The 27,191-nt window shown below is 30.5% G+C and overlaps 1 protein-coding gene across 5 annotated transcripts in view; it reads right to left on the reverse strand.

The window, feature by feature from the left end:
• The window catches only part of LOC129972445 (low-density lipoprotein receptor-related protein 1-like), a 199,773-nt gene that overhangs the window by 6,560 nt on the left and 166,022 nt on the right, over window positions 1-27,191 (reverse strand). For 3 of the 5 annotated variants that reach the window (XM_056086584.1, XM_056086586.1, XM_056086583.1), the window contains exons 79-89: window positions 21,971-22,135; window positions 19,194-19,266; window positions 16,896-17,027; window positions 15,460-15,621; window positions 11,664-11,887; window positions 7,424-7,688; window positions 5,929-6,057; window positions 4,925-5,041; window positions 4,383-4,474; window positions 2,029-2,119; window positions 877-1,012 (exon numbers count right to left, since the gene is read on the reverse strand). In XM_056086584.1, coding sequence (XP_055942559.1) covers window positions 877-1,012; window positions 2,029-2,119; window positions 4,383-4,474; window positions 4,925-5,041; window positions 5,929-6,057; window positions 7,424-7,688; window positions 11,664-11,887; window positions 15,460-15,621; window positions 16,896-17,027; window positions 19,194-19,266; window positions 21,971-22,135 — 1,586 coding nt within the window. The remainder of the gene's footprint in view (window positions 1-876; window positions 1,013-2,028; window positions 2,120-4,382; window positions 4,475-4,924; window positions 5,042-5,928; window positions 6,058-7,423; window positions 7,689-11,663; window positions 11,888-15,459; window positions 15,622-16,895; window positions 17,028-19,193; window positions 19,267-21,970; window positions 22,136-27,191) is intronic. The other 2 variants (XM_056086585.1, XM_056086587.1) reach the window with 2 other exon arrangements.

Here is a 27,191-nt window from a genome sequence, read left to right on the forward strand (position 1 = left end):
ATATAAATCTTATTCTATGTCTGATGCAGTATGGCCATAGAATAGTTTTTATGTCAATAAACCAAAAGCCAATCAATCAATTAACTGCGCTAAATTTCATATACTATAATTCAAACTAAAATTTATATGTAAACAGGAAGATTTAATAAAATTTAGTCAAGGGACGACGACTCTTCACTATATCCCCAAATATTGGCATTTTGGTTATTATTTAACAAAATTTAAAGGACAATAAAATGCATCATGAATAACTAAATTGAAAGACCAAATGTGAAGTTTGTAGGATAAAATATCAGAGTATTAATTTAATTATCATATGTTTCAGAGCGAAATTCTTACTAAAATTAAAAACTAAATATAAGATTTTAATTAATTTATAGATTTTTTCCCCTCAATAACTTAATATAGCATAGATTTGATGAATCATCAGTTGACCTCAGATAGACGACTGCATTTACTCAGAAGGAGAAAAGTATGAAATGCAGAATGAGTCATGCAAAAATAATACGGTTACAATAAATATAATATTGCATATTTTTCCCACTTCTAATGATAGAAATGTCTATAATCATATGCTGTGAAAGAATGAAATGCAGATTGATCGACCAAACCTTAATTTCTGTATGTATCTTAAATTATACAACTTATAAGTATAACAATTTAAATAGACTACATTTTACAACAAACATCAAACTACTATAACTTCAATTTAATACAGTTATAAAAAAAAATATCACTTTCAAAAATTCTAAAAAATGTGATAGTAAGTGTATGAATAAAAACATAACCAATGCCAAGCATACAATGATCAAAAATATATTTTGAATAAAAGGAATTGAAATGAGTGTAAGAAAATATAAAAAAAAATTAACAAACTTCATCTACTTCTTGTGATATTGATGCATTGAGAGCTTCACTAGCTTCATAGTCATAATCTTCTTTGAGGTACATGGGATTGTTAATTTCGACATTGGCTGAATCTTGCATACGGACATGCATAAAGGGCAGACCCCTGAAAAAAGATAAATTATAAAGTTTTCAATGAATAACAATATAATGAGTAATGCAGCGATAGTCAACTTTCCACAACTGTATTCTTCTTTTGCAAGTACATTAAAAATATTTTTCAGTTTATTTATATAAATGTCTTGTTTTTTTTAAGCAATATTTTGGGACAAACCTAATAATTTTGAACTGTAGTTATATGACGAGGAGGACACATGAGTTGGTAACTCTCTTTCCAAACTTTTTCACCATACCAACAAGAGGATGTTTGTTCCAGATAGATTTAGTATGAACCAGACCTACTTATATGGCGGTTCATTGTTCAAAATTGGGCAAAAGACGTGGAAACATCCAGTTCTGTAGTTCTCACGGAGTGCACTTTATGCAACATAATTTTGGTAGATACGTGGCCGAAAGATGACACTTTTGGAAGAAGCTACAATATATTTAAATGTAAGAGCCATAATTTTTACAAGGGGACAAAAAGCACAACATGTCTGTTTGCATCAGAGCATAAGAGGAAAGAGACAGTAACTTTCCCCTTTACTGACCTTACTATGAGATTCTAACAGGGATTTCTTTGATTCATATCTACTTAAGAAAGGGAACTTTAAATATCTTTGAAAGAATGTTGTAGACATGAAGCATTTTAATTGCTTCACTCATTAAGTGGGAAATTCCAACTCAGTAATTTTATACAGCATATATTAGAAATAATTAAATAAAAAAAATAAGATTTAGATCCGGAAAAAAGAAAAAAAAAAAAAAAAAATTTAGAATGAAGTAATATGGACTAATTTAAGAACCCCCCCCCCCCCAGGAAATTAGGATTTAAATTATATATAATGTTACTCTAAGATAATTTTAGTGGCATTTCCTCATAATTACGCTTTTTATACATAATTTTAAGCATATTATTATTAACTATTTTTCTAGTAGTAAATTCAATAACTTAGATTGCATGCAAAACATTGTAACATAAAGAAATCGAATTTTTAAGTTGACTGAAAAGAGGGTACATACCTTTTTCTTCTACAGTAGATAATTATTGCAAATGAGACAAGAATTCCTAGTAACAAAACTGTCAATACAGGTATACCAATAGCAGCAATCACTAGGAAAAAATTCAGTTGTGATTTATTTATTTAAATAATAAATTTGATGATGTGCAAGGGGAAAAAAATTCCACATGCATTTAGCTATCTTTGTTACCAATATGTCTATACAAAAATGATTTAGCTACATTAAAAAAATGAACTACACAGCATTCATTAATATACCATACTATGTAAACTTAATTGAAATGATTAAAAGGGCAATTCTTTAAACTTTAAAAAGAAATAAAAATCGTTTTTGTGAACCAGTGTTTTTTAAAGTTGTACACACACGAATAAAAAAACCCACCCTCATATTAAATAAATTAAAATTCCAATTACTGCTAAAAAATTATTTCTAGGTACATTTCTGTCCTTTAAAATATATTTGAATCACATTTTGTAGTTTCAGGTGAAACAATCTAGCATAAGATCATCAATAAGCACACAATCTCCTCTATTACCAGTAGAAATAATCACTATCATATTCTAAAAAAATTATTCATGCATCTTTAAATCGAAGAATTCTTTTAAAAGAATAAAAATAAAAGAAGAGTTAAAAAATCCTAAAACAAATAAACTATTTATATTTCTAGAGAAAGTAAGAATTAAACTAACAGAAACAAAAATTCACTAAATTATATAAAATTAAAAGATTAAATAATTAAATTACAAAATAGTTATAAAAAAGAGTATTTTAAAGCATTATGATAAAAATTGGTAGTCTTTGACAAAAACATTTGACATAAAAATATAAAAAATTTGATGTTAAAATTATTCTATTCAGAAAACAATTTTTTTAACGCTCATTCACATGAATAAAAATTATTTTATGCATTTTTACAATTTTATATATTTAAAAATTTTTTATAGATTTTTTTATTTTATGCATTTTTAAAAATTTCTATATTTAAAAATTTTTTATAGATTTTTTTTTATTGTTTTAAGACTGTTTCTTTTTAGATATTAAATTTTTTAATGAAATAAAAAAATTTTGAATCACACATATTTTTAATATATTTTTCCACTTAATTAAACACCATCTGCAATCAGATACAAAATATTTTTGAAAACAAAAATGTCAGTCATTAATGTGTTAAATCAACTAATCATAATTAGCAAATCAAATGTGTTCTAATTAACATTATTTAGTAAAGGAAATTAGCAATTTAAGTTATTAGTTAAATTTTGGTCCTCATCAAAATTTATAAGTAAAGTTTAAATGAATAGTTGATAGGAATAAAATTTGCTTTTAATATAATGCATGATGTTTTGATCTGCATACAAAAATAAAGTGTATGAGAGAAATTCTAATTAAGAAACCTGCTTATTAGTAAGTAATTATTTTATTTAAAATAAATTTTCTATTTGGCACAAAGCAGAAGGATAAATATGTATGTGTAAAGAATTTTGTATTGCATTATTATCAAATGATTGTTATCTTCAATGTTATTGTTCATGCAATACAATAAAACGTCTATCACGTTTCAATTTACACACCTGGTATATAACATATTTTATAAAGAAATCATAGAGGTAATATATTAGCTTATTTTCATAAAATTATAAGCAATATAATTCATTAAAACTAAAGTTATAAGCAATTTGATGTTAATACAAATTATCAATGAATTTTGTAAAAATTAAGGAAATGCAAATATAAAACAATATAATACAGACAGAAACAAATGAAAAATGAACTTACTTCTCCAATAGCAAAGATAATTTTTAAATTGCTTAAATAATTTAGAAATAATTTCTAAAATTTTTATCACAAAATTTTTTTAAAAAATATTTATTTTTAATCAAACTAGAGTTTTATTACAAAGATGCACGAAGATTATGTTTGGTGCAGATTTGCAATTGCAACTGTGGTCAGAGCATGTCTAACAGATAATTAAAAAAGTCCACTCCAGCACACATGCAGGAGAAGTTTGACTCATGACATATTTAACAAGCACAAGATCTCAACATATGATGAATCTTAGGTTGGCCAAGAATTTCTGCTCGTGAAGCCAACAAAAATAGACAAAAGATGAAAAACCTTGGCAATATTAAGTATATGAAATGAAATCGTCTGTCCAAAAGTTAAAGTGTGCGTCCCTACATACTGTTTAACATTCCTGAAAACAATTTTTTATTTTTTTCACGACAATTCTTTTCTTTTTTTTTTTTTTTAAATAACCGATAAACATCAGTAGTAAACATAGTGTTAATAGACAGACATAGACATAGATAGAAACTAGTAGATAGACATAGTGTAATAAATATCATATGACTTACTTTCAGTGGGGAATGATGATTCTTCATCAGATTTTGGCAGAGAAAGAGGTTGACTGGTTTCACATCTGGATCCAACAAAACCTTTGGGGCAGCTATAAAACAGATGATAATATATTATTGATTATAATATTATCTATCCAACTTTTTATTATGAATATCAAAATTCCCTTCTAAAGCACCAATGAAAATTGTTCAAAATTAACAGCAATTAAATTAAATTTTCAAAAAAAGAGAGAGAGAGAGAGGCACATTTCAAAATCTTTAGACATAATTTATAAAATTTTCCACCTTTAAATTAGGAAAGTATTAACAGAAAGAAGCAAATTTTCAAAACAGTACAAGAAGATGACTACATTTTTTTAAAAATACAAAAATTAATATATAAATAATAAAAAAATAAAATAAAATAAAAAATAAATAAAGATTTATGAATATTGACACTTAAAAAAGGAATCGAAATAAATAATTTTTTAAAAATCTAATTCAGTCACTGTATAAGACTGGATTCAAGCAGTGAACAAATAAATGAAAAGAAAACTCACAGGCATGTAGGTTTTTCATCATCATTCACAGCTGGAATGCATGTTGCAGAATTGAAGCAATAATTGTTACAAGAAGTGCTAATTTCACATCGTTTTCCTGCTCGGCCACGAGCACATCTGAAAAAGAATTAAAATGTTAACAGATACATCAGTCATATTTATTTTAGGTTCATTTATACAGATTCAATACAATAAAGGTTTCAAAAAAGATTTTTAAGCTAAGATGATTTATTTTACTGGTTTCATTATAAATGTTAATGAATTAAAAAAAAGTAACACAGTGTAAGTTTTTACACTTTTTATACCTTTTTTTATAAAATACAATTCTACATTTAAAAAAAAACTCTGAATTCAAATTAAGTTTTTTTAATGGGATAACTCTTTTTGCTATTGATCTTATTAACAATGTCTGCTGCAGCCCTAACAAAATATAGATGCAAAATTAAAACAGAAAACTCCTTTAATTCATTGTTTACACTAAAAATGTGATATTGGAATGATGTATTATTAAATCTCTGCTCAAATGTTACTAATTATTTACTTCAATTTTGAAATTTGATCGTATTTGTAAACTTTTTAAAGCGATTTCATAATCTTATTAATCTTTTATTATGGTATAAAGTGAGAATATATAAATAAATTAAAAATAAATTTTAATTAATCAAAGGGTAAGAAAAGTTATTAGAGCATTTTATTCAACTTTTGAGAGCCATATGTTGTAAGAACTTGCCGTTTGGTTAATTTTATTGTATGCTGGATGGAGGGGTTGGGTGGGGGTAAAAGTAGGAAGGAATAAGGTATGCAATATCAAATGCCCCCCCCCCCCTACACTGAAATTGATAAAAGTGAATTAGCAAAGAATCAAAATGGCATAATAATAAGTAAAAAAATATTAAAGAGTTTACTTTGCATATAATTTATAATAAAAATTTGTATATGATTTTACAAAAAGACAGCCTTATGAAGTTATAATTTGCATGTTTTACAATAAGTAATCAACATACGTGCACATGGGAGATCCAACTCCATTAAGAGGTAAAGTACAAACACCACCATGCAGACAATAGCCCAAGCACTGATTCCAGTTGTCTGATTTCATTTCACAAACTGGTCCTACCCAATGAGGTGGACAGCTAAAATAAATAGAAAAATTAGATAATAGAAAATTGTCTATATGTTGAATATAAATATCAATTTTAACATTCCATATAAAAGATATTTGGTGATTCAGAAAAAAATTATTGCTCTTTCAATAAAATACATCATTTAGAACATACTTCCATAAAGTTTTATATATTTTTAAAATTTTTCAATTGTAATCACCAATTTTTAAAAAATCTTTTAAAGGATTTTGTATAATAAAAATCATCACAAATAAAACTTTCCACAAACTAATTCAAAATTTTTGGACATATACGAGAAAAGAAGATTTAAGGGCTGTTTTAATATCTGTAGGTTCTATATCTTGTTTTCTATTATTCCGTCCCATTCTGTTTACTTTTATTCAAGTTTTCATTTCAGTCATCAACATAGCAACTTCGTTCTAAGAAAGCTTAAGTATTTCTTTATTATTATTGAAGGAAACATTTAACCATTCATCTGTCTAACGTATACACTTTTTAATCCAAAGAAAGCATGCATTTCTATGGTACATCTTCAGTGTTTCTATACACATTCTGCGATATTTATGAAATTTGCTTGCCTGTAAGAGACAGTGAACAGTAGATCCTGAAATAGGAAATGATAAAGTCCTTACAATTTCATTAGCTTAGCTTGTCTGTCATGGTCAACCTACAAGCTTTTTTGCAATCACATTGTTCACCTTTCGATAGAATTTCATAAATTTCAGATCTACTAAACTTCTTTTTGTTTAGAAATATCAGGAATTTTAATATTTTTAGTCTTTAAATACCAAACTTCAGCCATATTAATCACATATACCTTGAACATGTGAGGTGTTTTCCAACTATTTGCAAATAGGCTATTTTGAATTTATGTCTTTTTCTTTACCAATTTGCTTACAATTACTTTTACACCTCAGGTTACATTTTTTTTATATACAATATACTGGATATAATTTTTTAAAAAGGATCCGCAATTAATCATTTTGCTATTCCAATTTGTAAAAATTTACTAATTAAAGCTACTAAAATAAAGATTAAATTAAAACTGTTGCGTGTTCAAATCACGTCCGGGTCACCAATGTGCATGTTGAGTTTTGAACTCGCAACGTTAGGGTTCGTAGCCGAGTAACAAAGCCACTAGACAAAAGTGTACACTCTTTTCCGGAAGTTGTTAACTGGCTTATAATGTTACCACCACAAACTGATAGAAAAAAAAATCTGATTTCAAAAACATAAAAGGGAACAGAACCTTAATAAATTTTTATTGCCTAAACATCACTAGAAGGGGCATTTCCACTCCGAGTCTATAAGTATTTAATGGTAAATTTTTTATCAGTAACAAATCTGTACTATTTTCTTATTTAAGTAAACATACTTGCAAATAGGAATTCCTTTGGACATGAGACATGTCCCACCATTCTTGCAGATGACATCCCTACAAGACATTGGATTGTAAGTTTCACAGTGGGTGCCTGAGTACTGAGGAGGGCAGCGGCAGGAATAGTTGATTCCGTCTTCTGATTTCCTCGAGACACAAGTTGCACCATGAAGACACCCACAATGATCCAGTTCACAACGCCTTCCTTTGTAGCCTTGAGGACACTGGCAGTAAGGCTTCTTGGACCCTCTTTTGCAGGTACCTAAGTGACAAAGTAATACAAATTACTGTTAATTTTAAAACAATGTTATCACGCTTTTTCTTTTTTAAAATTCTCAGCACCATAGCTATATTAAAAAATTTTCTAAGGCTTTCTTTTCAAAAATGAGCCCTATTTTGCAAAATAGTTTATTACAGGGGTGGGCATTAAGTCGATCGCGATGACCGGCAGACCGCCAAGACATTTTGGGGTGACCATCTTTCTAATACCCAAAACGCACACATTAAAAGAAACATATTCATGGAGCACCAATGAAAAATAATAAAAAATATTTCTGACGAGTTGTACAAAAATGAAGGTACATTAAACAAAGAAAAATATTAGGTGGAAATTATAAAACTTTACTCTGCATTCGAGAGACATTTCGAAGAATTTACTAGATTAGAACCATTGTTACATGCATGTATTACTCATTTGGCAATGTTGAGAGGAAGAAATAACTGAGAAAATAAATTACATATTCTCTTTATCTCTTGAGGAATTTTCTTTCAAAATGACATAATTTTAAGGAGAATAATAAGTAGAACTAGAATGTATAAGTAGAATATTCTTTGGCTCTACCTACCTGTAAGAATCTGCATTTTCAACCATGAATATAACCAAGACAACATATTGTTCCCGTCCCATTGATGACCACTTAGAATCCAGTTCAAAATTAGCAGTTAGTAATTATATATCGAGATATTCAAGATTGGCAGACAGTATGCAGAATAATCTTTTACTAACCATAACTACCAAAACTAACTTTAGATAAAATGATTTTTATAATTTGATATTATATTTGTGGTTATTATTATGTTTGTATCTTGCTTTTATTATTATGCTTGTAATTATGTTGGTAAGTACATATTGTACATATTTCATATTTATTATTAAATTAAAATCAATTTTGTAGACATTTTTTTTTTTTTTTTAGCTCAACACGCCTACGCCATTGGGTGAACCACAACAGCTTGAAAAAAATTCGAAGTAGCCCACCCCTGGTCCATAATTATTTTCTCATATTCTAAGTGTACAAAGAAAATGTAGTTTAATTGTCAAGGTGGGGAAAAAAATTGACTTCGAGATTTTGATTCATTTTCACATTTCAGAATCTGAAAAATAAGTTTTTAGAATTATGTCTGTCGCTTAGTCTGTGAACATGAAAACTCAAAAATGCTTTGAGATAGATGTATGAAATTTGATACATGGCTGTTTTCACCAGATTTATAGATTTCTAACACATTTTGAGCAAAAATCATTCAGAGGAAATCTGTCAGAACACAGAATAGCACAGTAACTACAAAAATAAAGAGCAAGACAAATAAAATATGATACGGAGGATTTCGCATGTAAAATATAGATATGTATAAAATTTTGAGCAAAATTCATCAAGGGGTCCATATTTTTTGATACATGAAAAGGTGATAATTTTAAAAAGTAATAATTTAATTAAATGAAATTCGATATGTGATCTTGGGGTTAGTGATAGTTCGGTTTCAATCGGTTGGAAAGAAGCTATATAAAATACATTTTTGGTTTTCTAGTATTTGTGTAATTACCACATAGCAGAGATTTATTGTCAATAATAAGCTCATTCATAACTATCGTTCATCAAATGGCATGAGGTTAAGGATACACAAGTACTATACTATGAAACACAGACTGATATGTGCGGGACTCAGAAAATAAGAATCTGAGCACTCATGGCATTCACCCTTTTGTCAAAATCCAGAATTGTTAAGTGGGTGATGTAGAAAGGGGGATAAATCATTATCACGGTGTGTGAGAAAAATTCGAAGATACTCTCTTGCTGGCGTTGATATGATAATGTATTTTAACTGGCATTTTTTTTTCTCCAGAAATTATGATTTTTAACAGTTAATTTACGAAGAATTTTACGACGAAAATGAATTAAACGAAAGTAAGACAGACAAACTAAGCTTGAAACAATGCATACTACAATAAGTGGCCGCGTTAGCCTGGTGGTAAGGTCTAGGCTTCGGAAATGGAGGGTTTTCAGATTCGAGACCCGATTCCACTGAAGAACTGTCGTGTAAGCGTATCTGGTGCACGTTAAATCCGTCGGGGCCAACGTCCTCCCGCTGGTGTGGTGTGGAAGTTTGGAGAGGGGTACCAGCTGAGGTGTCGTCCTCGTCATCTGACAGCGGTTCAAAATGACGAGGCCCGTCCCAAATAGCCCTAGTGTTACTTTAAAATGGGACGTTAATATAATTAAGCTAAACTACAATGCTTCATACTAAGAGTTTGAATTTCCTTTCTATTTTTTTTCGACAGCAGGATTGAATACAGATGCAATGTATTTTTCTTTAAATACATTGCACATAACTAATTAAAATAATCTAAATATTATAAACTAAATTCACTTCATTTGTTTTAAAAAATCACACATGTTGGAAAGAAAATGTTACACAGCGAGCATCATTCTCTCTAATTACATCACATTCACAGAAAAATTAAAGTATACTAGCTGCCTTTGGTGACCATCTAGTTTTCCCAGATTATTGACTTTTTAACGATTAATATAGAATAATTGTCATAGAAATTTTCCATTTGGTGACGGTTAATCCTTTTGAGACTCACATTAATAAAATTTATATCCTTCAAAACTGTTTTGAATTATATGAATATCAATTTCTATATTCAAGTTAGCAATTACGTATCTTGACGATGATTAATCCTATTTTCTTTCTCGATTAAACTTTCTGTTTCAGTCATAAAAGAAATCAGTCTGCTTCTTGATTTCTTTTATGCTTTCATTCATCTGACTGAATATTTTTGATAATGCTGCGAACCCTCTCCAGAACATTTCTAACAATATTTTGTAGCACTGTTCGAAACTTTTCATTGAAGTAAAATGGTTCAATGAAATATTTTCAATAAAGTTTGTTAAATCTGATTGATGCCATTGAATAGTAAGTATTATGTGCCTACCACGAGAATAATTCCAACAGAATGCCTATGTTTACGGTGGGCATTATAGAAACAGGTTTGGGTAGGGAAGATCCATTTGGAACATGAGGAACTGGACGGAAGTCTAGGGGGGTTTCTTTTTATTCTTGGCATCCATTTAAAATGACAAAAAAAAAAAATCTGTTGATAATTCATCTTCTCACTTTAGCCTTAATGGCATATGTCTTTATATTCGCTTAGCTTACTCCTTTTATATTTTATAAACCATTTCTTTGGTTAATATCAACTGCATTTCATTATTTAATATCTTTTCTTTTCTCTTAACTTTTGATACCCTTTAAAATATTTTTTCAATTTAAGACAGGAGAGACTTTAAAAACTCAAGCACCTGAATGAACACTTCAATTTTTTTCAAATTTAAAATACTTTTACATATAATTTTTTTGAAGTTAATTATGTTTCAGAAATCTTGTGCATTTTGAAAATAGTTTACTATTATTTTTATGTTAAATTAAGAACAGATCACCTCACAGAGAGTTTGATATTAATTAATTGCTTACACAAATTTAAAACAAATGAAATGAAAACGATTAATTTTTTGTCATGTATGATTCTATTTTCTTCTATTTTTCTACTTGATTATTTTCTTATTGCACAATCGTTAGAAATAAGAATTATTGTTTCTCCATTTGATTTTTGTTGTTATTTGTACATATAGCAAGAATATCATATATTTTAAAGATTCCAAGTATTTTTGAATTTAGTGAGTGGATAATTTTTTGAATTCGTCTTCAAAAATTAAATGTAATAATACAAAATATCGCCAATTAGGCGCTAAATGGGCCAATGTAAGAAACTTGAATGAACTTCTACCTATGCCAAATGAACTCTTCCTATAGTAACCGGTTTCTTTAGCGATCGTCATAAACATAGACATTTGACGGGAAGTGTTCTCTTGGTGGACACACAGTAATAACAGCAATTTTTATACCAAGCATGTTATATAAGTACCAAAGTATTCCAGGTGAAATTATTGAAACTCACCTCCATTTAGACAGAGTAAATCACACATATCTTGCTCACACTGCTTGCCAGAGTAGCCAGGCAAACAATGGCATACAGGATTTCCATTGATCATCGTACAGTTGCCATGCTGACAGTAACCATCACATTTAGATAGTTCACAAAGAAGTCCATGGTTTCCGGGGGGACACTCACAGTAGAACTTGCCCTGAGAATCCATTTTACAGATGCCCTCATTTTTACATCTACAGGACCAAATAGAATATCATTTTGGAACATCACAAAAATTTGCAAACACTTTACAAAAAAAGTAAGAAATCAAGTTATTGCTTGCATACTTTAACAAATAATATGTGATGCAGCAATTACAAAGCTGTTATTTAAATTGGATGATATCAAAATTAGGGCTGGGCGATGATCGAACTTCATCATTGCGATATATCATCCAACACACATCGATATTTTTCGATTAATCGCAAAAATAAATATTTATTTTTTGTTATTATAAGTTATAAATAGAATCTCTAAACATACTGACTAATCAGAACGACTCCAAATAAATGGAAGTTTTATTTTATATAATAAAAATATTTGCGTTCTTTTCAATAAAAATAATTAGAAAATAATTGGGTTAAAACCCCTTTAATAAAGTGTGTCTGTCACTGCCAAAGCAATATTTGCATGTTACAATTTATCATATTGCGTTTTTTCAATATAATAATTTTTAAAATTTTACCTTTATTTACTGCTGATTAAAAAAAAACAACCCTTCAATTTTCCCCCCCTTTTTCATCAAAAAAAAAAAAAAAAAGAAAAGAAAAACGACATAATAATGCCTTTAATAAGAAATATCGCAATTCATCGTGAGCCCCCAGCCGAAAGCGGAAGTACGAGGGGTAATCAAAAAAAAAAAAAAAAAAAAAAAATACAAGCCAAAGGAAAAATGTTTTATCAACAATAGACATAGGATACAAATGGTAATTAAGAGACATAAGTGGCCGTCACTTCTCTACATAATCACCAAACCTGTTGAGGCATTTATCACTCCGCTGGACCAATTTGTTTAACCCGTCTTGGTAATAATCAGGTCCCTGGCTATTGAGCCAGTCCTCGGCACCTTTTTGAACATAACCGTCTGATATGAACCTTGTTTCGGATAAGTGTTTCTTCAATGCCGGGAAAAGGAAATAGTCACTGGGAGTCAAATCGGGGCTGTATGGGGGGTGGCTCCAGACCCCCCACTTAAACGTTCCCAGCAATATCTCTGCCCGCTTCAAAAGAAAAACCCCATTTCGCCACCTATTTTCTACTCATTGCTTCGCCTCCGTACACTTCAGCGATTTGTCTGTGAATGTCCGATGGGGACACATTCTTGGCTCATAGAAATCGTATCACGGCTCGCACCTCTGTGTAAGACCACTTCTCTAGATGTCTTGCCATTACTGTGGCTGTTTCAGGTCTCAGTACTGACACTATCTGCTCGAACGACCGGTCTAAGACAACTAGCGCCTTCTGTCTCCACTCAGGGTAACAATATTCCCGATCACAATTTCTACTTTCCAAATGCTGCTGTTTGTAAAATTCTTTTGGGGTCACCCCACGTATAACGGAGTTTCTTTTTTCTATGCGAGTACGCTTCAGTGCGAAAGTGCGAGCTGAGAATAAAATTGTGGATTTAATCTGAATTAATTCTTTTTGCTTTTATTTCTGAAGATAAATATTTAACGATTAAATTAAGTAAAATCAACAACCTTCTGATAAACCACAGTTATTATTTCATAATGGTATAATTTAGTTAGGGAACAGAAAACCGTTTATTCCAAAATGACATGCTCAAAACAAGTATTTTTATATATTAGATTATGACACTATTTATATAAATATTAACAAAAATTATGTATGAAGATGAAAAAGAATGAAGAGCAACAAAAATAAATACTCACCGATGACCAAAAAGAAATCGAAAATACAGCTTAATTGTGAATATCAATTTATTCTATCGCGCTTCATCGCGAAGCATCATTTATGATCGTGATATTGATAGATCAATATATTTCGAAAATTGGCATCGAAAACTCGATTTTTTTGATAAATCGAAAATCGGCATAGCCCTAGTCAAAATATTCACATTCAGTGTCAGAACTAAATTTTTCAGAATTTATCAGCATTGCATGAGTCGATAATACAGGAATCCTAGTAGCACACATATACTGTACAATATTGTATAATATTAAACAATATTCGTAATATTGAATAATATTGTTGAATATTCAATGGCATAATATAATATCGTCCAATATTGTAAATGAGGATGTGCTATCGACATTGTATGATATTGTACTGGACATGCACACTACATAATATTGTATTGTAATACACACTCCAAAATATTTTTGAAAAGAAATTATCTTTAATTGAATTGTTGATTTATGACAAGCATATAAAAAATAGAAAATCTTCTATAAACCAAGGAATGCGGAGTAATTACCTCCAGGAGCAGATTATCAAAGATAACAAATTTGAAACAAAGAAATTTGCAAAATAAGTTTCATTATGAAGCTTTATATGCACTGAATCCTCACAAGTAAATACTTTTTAAGGTGAGGTCATTAATTAGCCATGCCACCATCAGGGCATTATTGCATTTCTACTGGAACTGAAACCTAGCCAGAGGTCATGTAAGAAACTTGATGGGGCTGCCGAAGAGCAACCATATCTAGCATGAATGAAATTTGATGGCATTGGACACTTGCAAACAACAAAGAATCTTCTAGAGAAAATGCATATTGATACAGAAAAAAGAATAGAAGAAAAAAATACATTACACTTTACATTACATATTAAATTGTGATACATTACATATAAAAATTGTGAAGCATTAAAAGTGCATAAAATGCATGTTAACTTTTTACATTAGGAGAGGACTAAAGACAAGATTTCGACAAAATGTCCCCAATCGAAGATTTAATGACTGGAATTTTTATGAGTTCTTCGACGTCAAGATACATCCCATATCTTGGTCATCTGAGTCTGTGTTCTCGCTACAGTGCAGCGGCTTTGATCACTTGATTTATAGAGCCTTCTTCGGTACCACACTGACAAGTTGCACTTTTGTCAAAGAAACGACTTTGAAGTACAGAAAATACACTATGCCCAGTGTATACTTGGTTAGGATAAAACCATCCTCAATTCGGTTAACAGAAACGTTTTTAACTTTATTTGCTAATACAATAACTTTTCATCTTCGTACTTAAAATGCTCTTCTCATGATGGTTTATACTAAGGAAATGGAGAAAACAAGGCAAAACAATTAAAAAACAAAGTCAGAGAAAATAGTTTATGAGGAGAAGGTTGGAGTGGATGAAAAGAAAAGGACCAATACATAAATTTCCCTATGTAGGGAATAACCAGCCTAGTTTTGAAGCACTACTGTTGCCATTTCTATTTATCCATACATCATTTACATATGCATACTAACTGATTTTTCATGCAATTTTCAGATATAGCTAGAAATAACTGCAAGCAATGCTTTGACCTGATTGTAGATTTTGCCAAACACTAATAGGATTTTCAATTCAAATTTCGTCTATTGCATGCGATGAACAAATGACTCCCCCTCCTCCCCCCCCCCAAGATTTTAATGCTCCTTTATTTGTGCATCAAAACCTTGGAAAAGAAATGCCTTAACATTTTACAATAAAGAATTTAAAAAGAAAAAGGATGTATGAAATAGTGACTGACGGTTGTGCCGCTTTAACAGGCAAGTTATCATTGATTAGAATAAACTTGGATGATAGAATTCCAGTTTAAGACTTACTCTAAGACTCTGCATTTCTCACATCGGGCACCAAAGAAATCTCGGGGGCAAGTACAATAGCGTTGTCCATCCTCATAGTAGCAGGTAGCGCTATTGTAGCAGTAGTCATTACAAGTTTGGGATGCTTTTTCACATCGGTCACCAGTCCAGAGCGAAGTGCAGCTGGAATAATGTTATTCAAGACAATTTTTAAACACATTTCAGTTAATGTTATAAACAGCAGACATTTTTATTTCAATTATTTTCCACATATATTATTTATTAAATTCATTATCAAAGTAGCACACTATGTAGAAAATGAAAATTTAATATTATTAATCTATTAATTAATAACTAAGTTCAGAAAAATATTAAAGTAGTGTAATATCATTGAGAATAAATTTCAGTCTAAAAACTTAAAAGCGGAGAGAGAGAGAGAGAGAGAAAGAAAGAAAACAAGGAAAAGTCAATCCCAAAATTTTATCTTCAAAAATATAACAAGTCAATTAAGAGCATTTTAAAAATCCTGAAAACAGAAATTTCAAACAGTAGTATTTCTATTTTTATTTATTTAAAGGAATTTCTGAAGTGATAAAAACTGTGACTTCAAATGTAACAAAAAAAAAAAAAAAAAATCAAAACAAACGAAAATATGGAAAAATTAAAGTGTTTTTAAAATTTACTTTCTGAATTATTCTGAACTTCAAACGACATATACAAATTCAACCTTTATCTCTTGCTAAAGGTTTTTGCAATACAAATTATAACTTATTTTACACAGGAATAACTACTCTAAAATGGTAAAATATGAAGATGAAAAAGGGAAAAGATATTCTAAAAAAGTACAAGCTTGAAATTATTTTAAAATAGATTGTCTCAATTGAATTAAAAAAAAAATCTTTCATTCTTCCCACATTTTTACAACAAAACTCCAATTAAACTCAACTTAAAGTTTAATACTTAAAACTTTATATCTCATTCTACCATATAGTAAAACATTTTATGAGTGAATTAAACTTGAACAAAAAGTATCAATTATATTATATTATATATAAAGACCAAATTTTTTAGACACAAAATGCATTACATATAATTGAAGAAATAGAATGAATATCATGTGTAATATTTAGAGAAAAAAAATGGCAAAACAAATAAATAAAAATTGCATCCATTTCAAAATAAAACCAACTCAAAGAGCTATAGTGTAACAAAAAATAACCATTCAGAAAAAATGAAAAAACGCAAACTGAAACTTTGTCAATGAGTAAAATACTGATCACATGCTTACACAAATCATAATGAAAATATGTGCATAAATCTGAGTGCTTTGATTATAGAGCCGTAAAAGACGTGCAAAAAACGAAAAATAATCCTCCACCCTTTATAAGCATAATGGAAAACCAAATATAAAGAAAGTCTTCCTCATGCTTTATGAATCCCCATAACACAATTCTTACTTGCACTTGAGAGGTGGTTTCTGATAATGGGCACTGTTTTTGGACACATCAGCATAGCAAAATCCAGAGTTTTTACAATAATTTGCACATCGATTAATTTCACAAACAGAACCGTCATATTCGGGCTTGCAGCTGAAAAAGGGTCACATCACTTTATCTGTTTATTCACTACCCAAAGTGCAACAGAAAAACGCAGGTAAAGTTTATGCAGGAGATTCTTCTATAAATATAGTTTATTTAAAACATTTTTTTAAATATATATCGTTTACTTGCAAGAAGAGTATCACAATACATTTTCAATTTTTAATTGAAAAATTTCATATCACAGCATTTATTATTGGATAGCAATCAGGATAAATACTGTGATCAGTATAGTTGACTGCAATCAGTGTGGTCAACATTCAGTGGGGATGTCATCTTTTTCTTTTCAACTTTTCTATATATAAAGTATAGCGAAAGTATTGAAATCGTGAAAAAATTCTACCTCCAGATTTTAGACTTCCTTGAGTTCGAAAACACACTTTTGGCATTATGTCAGTCTGTGACAAAGATAACCTAAAAACACTTTGGATCAGACACGTGAAATTTGGTATACGTTCCTTACACAGAATTTGTAGTTTTCTAACAACTTCGGAGTAAGATTTGTTCAGAGGAATTATGTCTGTCGAGTTGTTTGTATTTAAGTTAATTCAATAACTACAAGACGAAGAGAGCTAGATGGATAAAATTCAACATTATCCGTCTGAAATCTATAGGTGCCTACATTAAAGATTTAACATCTACAGTGTAGGCACCTATCAAATTTAGTGCCAAATCCAACAAGGGGTGTACAATCAGTCCGCATACTCAGAAACGCATTAACACAATATAATGCAAAAACACAATTTAAATATATCAAATTTGGTATGAGTTTTTATGACTACAACTGCAGTCATAAAATGCCAATTTTTTTTTTCAATCAGTTTAGAAAAACCTATTGAACAATTCGAATTTCGGATCCATTACCTACTACCCACGGATTAATCGCCAAAAAGGTAGCTAAGGATCAGATGATAGATTCAATAAAAATGCTAAGTTCATTCTAAATGTTAATATTTCTTAACTATTGTATGCCAAAGAAATGAAAATCATACTCCGAGATTAGCATCTTTATTAGAGAGTATGGGGAGAGGAGAAAGATCTGTGAAGACCACTTTTGCTGGTTTCATACTGAGACAGTCTTCTTCCAAAAGAACAATATGCTGAATTCCTAATCTAAACATAGCATTTTGTCTTAAAATAGAAAAATACATTCAGTTTTTTTACAAACTTTTGGTAGGAATTTAAACTTTTAAAAAAATCAATTTTTGTTATACCAGAAATTTGTTTACTTTGTTACAACTTAAAAATTTTACTATACAGAACACTCTCGAGTATCCGGTTCGCGATTATCCGGCCCAGTTTTCTTTCATCGTAATTATTTGCGGCAGGTAATACGATCCTCCTACATGTCGTGTGCAAAATACAAGTTGTCACGGGAAAAGAGCAGCGTTTTGCTCGCTGTTCATTGTTTCGTCAGTGTGTACCGGACCTCACCAGCTGCTGCTGCTCCTGATTGTAACTGCACAGACTACAAGATTCGTAAATTGTTTTGAGGGTATTTTTAAAGTTTTTTTAAATATACCTCAGTGAAGTGTACCGAATTCATGTACAAATGTGAATACATATCCTTTAATTTACTTTTTCTCTTATAAAGGCTTGAAAATTGCAGTGCAGTGTAAACATATGTAAACTACCACTACAGAGCCTTCTGTTTTAACTTAACATGTTATCGGCAACTGCTTCTATGATTCAGTGGCCAGCGGCAGTGCTCAGATTCTACTTGGCTTAAGATAAATGGAGGGCTATGTGCTCAACAAGAAGTTAGGAAATACATATTATAACAGTGAGTTTTCGTATAAAAACTTTGTCTTCTGGTATTGGTGGGCAAATAAATGAGTTCATAGGACTCTGGCTTATCCGGCCTGCCCTTCCGCCACATTAGGTTGGATACTAGGGAGTGTAGTGTATTTACATCATTTTAATTAAAATGATCTAAAACACAATTCAAATTCGTTTTTTCAATAGCTTAATACACAATCTTTATAAAAAGAGTGAAAATTATTATATTTTATTTTCAAACGTTTATCTAACTATTCTGAAAATTAAAATATGAATTCAACATGTAATACTACCCTTATATTCCTCCCCCCTCTCAACATTTTCTATTAAACTTTTACTTAAATAAGAGGAATTTCCATACGAGAAGAGATGGCTTACTTGCAGAAAGGGTGCTTGTTTTCGTCCAAGGAGCAAGTACCACCATTGAAGCATGTTAATGGGCAAATTGGTTCTAAAATAAAACAAGCAATGAATAATTGGAAACATAAATAAGGCCAACAACACTGTATTATTTTTTTAACGAAAACATATAACAAGGTTTCGTTTTTCCATTTTAACTTTTTACAGAATCATGGAAATAATATTTATCACAAAATTTTAAATGCCTATGATAATCTATTTTGCCACCTCAATTTAGAGCTGCTAACTTTTAATAATGTTACAAATCTGTAATGTTGGTTCCTAGCACGGTTAGTTCAATCACAGTAAAGACTGTTTTTCGATTAGCTCTATTGGATGCTGAATCAGTAAACCAAGGACTTGGCGACAAACAGAATAGAACTAGAATCTTCAAGAATTTTGGAGATAGAGCCAATAGGAGCTGAGATATGCTTAATTTTTCTAGAACCTTTTCTGCCCTGCTTGAGGAACTATAAAAGGCCGGACAGTCGAAGACATCATGTTAAGAGTTATCAAGAGGTTTAGAGTCGGATAGCGAGTCAACGGCGAATAGTTGGATCAGAACAGCAAAGCACAGGCGTTGAGTGGAGCTCAGGCGATTGCTGAATTGAGCTGTATACCGAATCCTGGTGTTTATTATAGAAGCAGCATCGAGTCATGCTAATCGTGTAGTAGTGAGTTGGCAGTTGGATACAGCTAAAGCAAAGAGACGGTGGAGATTTGCAAGTGTTTGGAGAGACAATGCAGAGTAGCTACATAGATTCCTTCATCCTGCTGGATTCTGTCTGGCTGCTTTGTGTGCTGTGATTGTTGTTAGCTATCAATTAGTACTCGCGGGCTGCTGCTTGTGTTAAGTGTGTTGCTTGTGTGCGTCTTGGCTGTGCATTTGTTGTCTGTGTCTTCATGTTAATAAAAATAGTCGCTTGTTACTGAGGATTGTTGAGTGTGTTACACCATATACTTATTACAAGCGAACCTGTTGATTTTACGGACTTAGTGGTGGAAGCTCCATAGCAAAAACTTCAAAAATCACAGAAAAACCCCCCAATACGGTTTTACTAACATTTAATACTGAAAGGACAAGAAATTTTATGAAGAAACAAAACCTAGATGTTTTAATACCTTATCTCAAACCATAACTATGTGTCTTGATTTATTAAATAATCATTAAAATATCAAATTAATTTTGCCTAATAAGCAAAACCTTTATAGTCTCTTAAAATCATTCTTTTCTCACATCAATCTTAATCTCACAAATATTTTAATACAATTTTATGAGAAACCCTTTAATAGGTTAATATATTCCACATAATTATTTTAAAAACTTTTCATATCTTGTACATATATAGAAGAAAGTCTCATAATTGAAAATCAAACTGTTAAGGAAAACTACAGTATATAATCTGCTAACAAATATTTAAAACAGTAAAAATGTTAGCAAAAGTTTTTATTGATGGCTTTCTTCATACACTTAATATAAAAGACACAGATATAAAAGATTAAAAAAACAAAACATTGTTATATGTTATATCAACTATAATAATGATCGCCACTTCCTGCACATATGAATAATTTTCCTTCAGCCTAGCAATGGAGCTCTGCACCCATAAAAAAATCTGTGTAAGCCTTACAGACAGATCTTGCCCAAAAATGCTATTTAGTTTATGTTTTTGTGAAAAGGCATGAGAAATCTAGCAATTTTCTGCCTGAGCAACTTTTCCCCTTTCTTTTACCTTCTGTTATATGTATATATACAGCTTGGGCAACCCATACTATCTTAAGCAAAAGGGAACCATCTTATATTAGTCAAATCGGCAAACTGATCAATCCATCACTGACACAATTCAATTATGCCTTCAGATTTGAACATTTGAGAGAAAAAAGATTAGAAAAAAGTATTTCCATTTCATTACAGAAAGTGACTTCAAGCTGAAAATGGTGCATGCATGCAATATCTTATAAGCTAAATCTTCTTTTAAAAAGGAACATTAAATCATTAGTTGCTGAATATCACAAGATTTCTTCTTACAAAATGCATTGATTTTTCTTTTAATTTTTAATTTCTCCCAAAAATGGAGACAAAAGGAGGAGAAGTGAACGTGGATGCCCTCTCTAGAGGCCATGAGCTTTCATGTTCAACAAAAATTGGCAAAATCAACCCTGTAATTAGGGCTGGACAACTGGTTCATTAGTTTTTTTCCTTTTTATTTTAAATATACAGATAAGTTTTATCACTGTAACATTTAAAGAAAAATATCTAAAAATGAGATTGCTAACAAAGAAAGTTTTTTTTTCAATAACAAAAATAAGTATCTAGTGATTTATTAAATCACCAAATTTTTAATTCTACAAATGAATTTCAAGGACTTAAAATACCCATTATAATAAACAATGCCAACTATCATAAAAATTGAAAGCTGAGTTTTCATAATTTATCATTTAAAATAGTTAAGAAAACTCTAAATTCATTTGTATTCTAAATATTATTATTTAACTGGAAATCATGAAATAAAAATGGTACTTTCTTTATCCCAATTTCCCCTAAATTTGCTAAGCCTGAGTCAAAATTTTCATGAAATTCTAACTGTAATAGCAATTATTTAATCCCAGACATATTATAATAAAATTCAAGTAGGAATATGTTTGAATAATTGGAAATTTAATCTTGCTTTTTGGGTATATTTTTAACCCTTAAATTCAAATATTAAACATTCATAAATGATAGATAATTGAGTCTAAAATTTTTTTCCCCTTACCTGGAGGAACAGGATGTTTTGGAACTGGAACAATACATTCTGTATTACCATTGGTCTCATGGTCTACTGTTTCTGAACACAAACATATAGCAAAAGATTGATTTTTAGCCACACACAATGAATCTGGTCCACACATATTGATGTTAGATAAGCAAGGAGTGCTGACTGTAATGGATTAAAATGCTATTTTAGAAATTTTCTGCTACTTGCTTCATAGTCACAATTTTTTAGACAAAGAAAATAGAACAAAGAGAAAAATCCTGCATATTATTAATAAAATAAAGAAAATGTAACAATCCAGCAGGAATAATTTCCACACAATTTTCGAAGATATGTAAATCATTGTAGAATAATGAAGAGAACCCTACATGTTAAGAGATTTCTAAACTGAGGATCATGAGACAATTTTAGATGGCTTATGACATGATCTTTATGGTATCTTTCCACAATTTGCAAAAATGTGGTAGGTTTAAAATCTAGCAAGCCATCATGTTAAATGTACCTTTCGTAAAATCATATTTAATAATAATTTTTTTCCCTTTCCTTTCAGCTTCTTTTTAGCCCATGAATCTTTTTTCAGAAAGAACATGTGTTAATTGTCTTTAAAAATATTCATTGTGCTGAGAATAAATTGTGCGGTTATAGAAACTCAACTACTTGTTTTGAAACCAAATCCAAAGTTTGGGAAAGCCTACACAATGCATTTGGACTTTTGGTTGATTCAGCAATTATGCATGGGTGGACTAAATGTTACTGAAACTATATTGAAACACACAATGAATCATAAAAAGAAATCTCAAGGATGAATTTCACACTTTTTGCATACAAGACATAGCAAATAGTAAATGTTGATATACAATGAGCAACTATTATAATTAACTTTTAAAAAAATGTTTTCCACCTTTATTCCTTTCCATTTTGATGGTATTTTTTATTCAGGCATATTTTGGAGGTTAGCTTATAGAAGGTATAACTTTTTTTTAAAAAATCTTACAATATTATATCAGCAAGAAAAATATTAAATTTAATATAAAGTATTTTATGTAAAAAGTACTTTATCTTCCTATAATATAACTTTAGAGATTCAACCTATGTTGAATAACTGAAATTCTCCTGAATGTTTAACTTATAATAAGAAATTTTAAAACAGACTATTATAAATATGTAAGTAGTATAAAATAAAAAACAGTAGAATTTGCCTTCAATTCAATTCCATTGAAATTACCACAATGATAAAAATAACCCAGACAAACATAGAAAAATTTAGCTTAGCAAAAGAAAAATGTAAAATGTAGCACCAGAACTGTAATGCATCACCGGATGGGATGACAGATCTCTGCCTTAAGCAAACATTCTGGAAACCCCTGACACTGGAAACAGAGTATTTTCGGAGTTCTTCTTCAGACTGTGCCCTTTCTTGCATGCGAGGAACCCATGTTTATTTAACGAATGTAATTTTTATAGAATTGGTTAATTAAAATTTCTTTTAATCACTTGATTAATACCTATAAATTGGCACCAGAATGGGCACCATGCAGCTTGTGAATTGAATGCACGGCTCAGTTTTGTTTTAGATAAAAAGACGGTCGTCTGTACTTTTATAGAAAGCATTCAACCTGAATCTTGAAATATTGATCAACCTGATCAATTTGAAAATATGCTACATCGCATGGAATGCACAATACCAGATACATCCCGTATTTCTCAGATAAGTTTATTAGTTTGTTTTCTGTATATTTGTGTATTCTCTTACCGGGAAATGAATTGATAGAGTTGTGAATTTATGCTTTGATTATTTTGTAGCGGATTGGTATGAGCGAGGATAGAACCTGGGACCTTGTGGTTCGCAGCTCAGTAACATGATCATAATACAAAAGCAATTGCTCAGGTAGCATATGGCTTATAAGCTTTCACTACAGTCTCTCCCTCCAGTGATTTAAACGATATGACTGTTGAGTGATGATGTATTAGCTGTTGAGTATATTGCACCTGTACCCATTTCAGTAGCGCCAAGCGCTATGGCGTGCGTGTGTGGGTGAGTGGTTGCTGATGCTGATGCTACGTCAAGTGAGTCTGACAACTTTTAGTTTTGCTGTGGGTAGATGGCGCCACAACAGCTGTACGAAGGTTGAAGGTTCTTTGTCCGAGGTCACCAATGTAGCAAATTTGTGATGAGCGAGGATAGAACCTGAGACATTGTGGTTCGCAGTCCAGTAACACGACCACGATACAAAATCAATTGCTCGGGTAGTGTTGCTGTTAACTGGCTTATAAGCTTTCACTACAATTTTATAAATTGTTATTTTGCAAAAAATACTAATTTTGAATTAATCGAGTGTTTGCAAAATTTTGAACTTCGTATGCAATGCAATTACTTTCATTTCTGATATTGGTATGTTCATGTGTTCTCTTAACAGGAAATGAATAAGTAGAATTTTGAATTTATGCTTTGATTATTTTTAAGTTTATATATTGTTATTTTAAGAAAAGAAAAAAAAATAATTTTGAATAAAGCAAGTGTTTTAAATTTTTTTTTTTTTGTACTTCATATGCAATGCAATTGCTTTCATTTCTAATATTCCAAGATAATGGATGTTCCGAAGTTGCCACTATAAATGTTGTAACTCTTCTATTGACAAACATTGGAATTTTGAGATTCAGCTACACTTTAATGTGGTTTATGTTCATGAATCTTGGCAACTATAATTAAATTGTTAATATTAAGTTTAAATTTTATCTATACTTATAATAAAGCTCAATGTGTGTGTGTATTCGCGCTCTACAGGCCAGACCGTTCGACCTACAGCTACCAAATGTGGTACATGCATACCTTGGAGGTAGGGAATGTGTACCTGTGGTCCCTTTTTTTGAATTTTTAATTAGAATTTTAATAATTAATTAAAAACTAACTTTCCGGCCAAAAAAATCATTTTCCCACCGCCAAATGAGTAGGCTTCAGTTTTTTCCCACGCTAACGAGGTTAGGCTTAACATATTTTCGGAAGATTATTTCAAATGATTCTGTTTATTTTCTTAGTGTTTGATGCACTGAAAATTAAACATTGTTAATTAATCGATCTTTCAGTTATTTCTGAAGTACTTTTGATTTAAACTAAAGCAGAATAAAGGAAATTGAATATTTCTAATCCACGTAGCGTTACCCCAACTAGCATAGAAAATTCACGCTTTTGCGTTACCATAATTGGCGTTGAAAATTCACGCATGCGCATTGTGGTCCGATTGTTGACAATTCTCTTTTTAACGGATACGGACTTGGTTTTGAAGGCTTAACATGTTTTCGAACGATTATTTCAAACGATTCTGTTTATTTTCTTAATGTCTGATGCATTTAAAATAAAACATTGTTAATTAATCGATATGTTCATGGTGAATCTGAGAAAATTTTGTCAAAAACTTCTTGAAATATTACATAAATTAAGAAAGATATTCTTTAGTGCCCATAAGGCTTAAATACTTAGCGACTCTGTTTTCAGTACTAATATTTAAAAAAAAAAAAAATTGCTTTGTTTCAATACAAAATGTTCTTATATTAATTGCAGATTAATCATTTCCACTTTAATTTAAAACATAAATTCTACGGGAGCTAACAGAAAATTAGGGAGGTACATATTGCGTCATGTACGTAGAGAGATACATGTACGTCATGAAGGCCTTTATAGTATTATGAGTGAATTATATGACTATCAAAATTTGCTTTAAAATATTTTGCTGAAGAATCTATTAAAGTTGGAATTGCGTAAAATATTTAATTATTAAAATTTATGAACCGGTTGGTCTTCAAAGGCGGCTAGTTAACAAATAATTGTATTCGAAAATAAATTTGGAAAATTTATGAAATGTTCTTAAGATAAATTATGATTACTGTATGCCTATGTTGAATGATAATTTGATGTGATTTATGGTGTTGAGTTATATCTACTTGATAATCTGAATGAGATTGATTAATGTAATTATATTTATTTACTCTAAATAAGATTTATTTTATAAATTCTGAATAGCTAGTGAAATCTACTTGAATTAAATTTTGATTACTATTTGAGTTTAGTCGTAGAAAATAATTAATGGTTAATATAAAGTGAGTTGTTTAAGATATATTTAACTTTATCTACTTTGAAAATTTAAATAAATGAAAGAAATTGGTGATATGTATTTGGATAAAATTATGATCGCTACTAAATATTGTTGTTGACAATATGTTTAATTGTGAGTAATTAAGTGAGTAGAATCATGACGATGTAATTAATTAGAATTTAGTTTAATTCATTTGTGAATGCCAATTTAATTACCAATTCTATCATTATATAAACTAGTAGTGAACGTTTTATTCAAGTCAAAAGGTTCATTTTCAGGTGTTAGCAATTTGAAATATTTAATTGATAAATTTATTTGCAAAATTTAATGTAATGTTCCAAAATTTTTATGTAAGGAACTCTTAAAAAAAGATTTTGAGAGCATTTGTGAAAGACTCACGTATTAAACTGAACATTAAACAACATGGCTTTTCTAGCCAGAGCAACACATGAAGACCTGATCACATTGGCTACAGAGTTGGGTGAGACTCTGGGTAGCAAAGAGACGAAGGTTACTTTGAATGATGTCATTTTGAAATCTGTTAACTATGAGGAGGAATATGTTAAAAAACTTCTTCTCGCCATCACAGAGGAGCGAAAGACAAGAGTCGAAGATGAAAAGTAAGAGCAAGGGCCGAAACAGAAGAGGAAAGTAAACGCAAGGATGAGATGGAGTTCGAGTAAAAGAAGTTAAGATTGGAGCACAATACAAATCTATCACAGACGAGTACAGGGTCAAGTTCAGAACCGTTGGTTTCAAGACCCAAGTGGGATCTACAAACCCTGATCCATCGATTCGATCCTAGCAACAACATCAGTCTTTATCTCATTCTCTTTGAACGACAGGCTCACTTATGAAATAAGGAACTTCACTTATGAAATAAGGAATTATTTTTATGGATGGATCACTGACCTAGAAATAAAGACGTTCGACGATTTGATAGTCACCGATCAACTGAAACATAGAGTACCTCCAGAGGTGCGGGAACACTTCCTGAATGAATGGACGCACCTTACATCGTCCAAAGAACTGGCACAGAAATTGGACAACTACAAAATGGTTCGTCAAAACCTAAGGAAGGATCTATCGTCTACTGCCAAGAAGTGGCCTCAGAAAACAAGACATCAGGA

The sequence above is a fragment of the Argiope bruennichi genome, chromosome 6, assembly GCF_947563725.1.
Source record: "Argiope bruennichi chromosome 6, qqArgBrue1.1, whole genome shotgun sequence".
NCBI classification, from domain to species: Eukaryota; Metazoa; Arthropoda; class Arachnida; order Araneae; family Araneidae; genus Argiope; species Argiope bruennichi.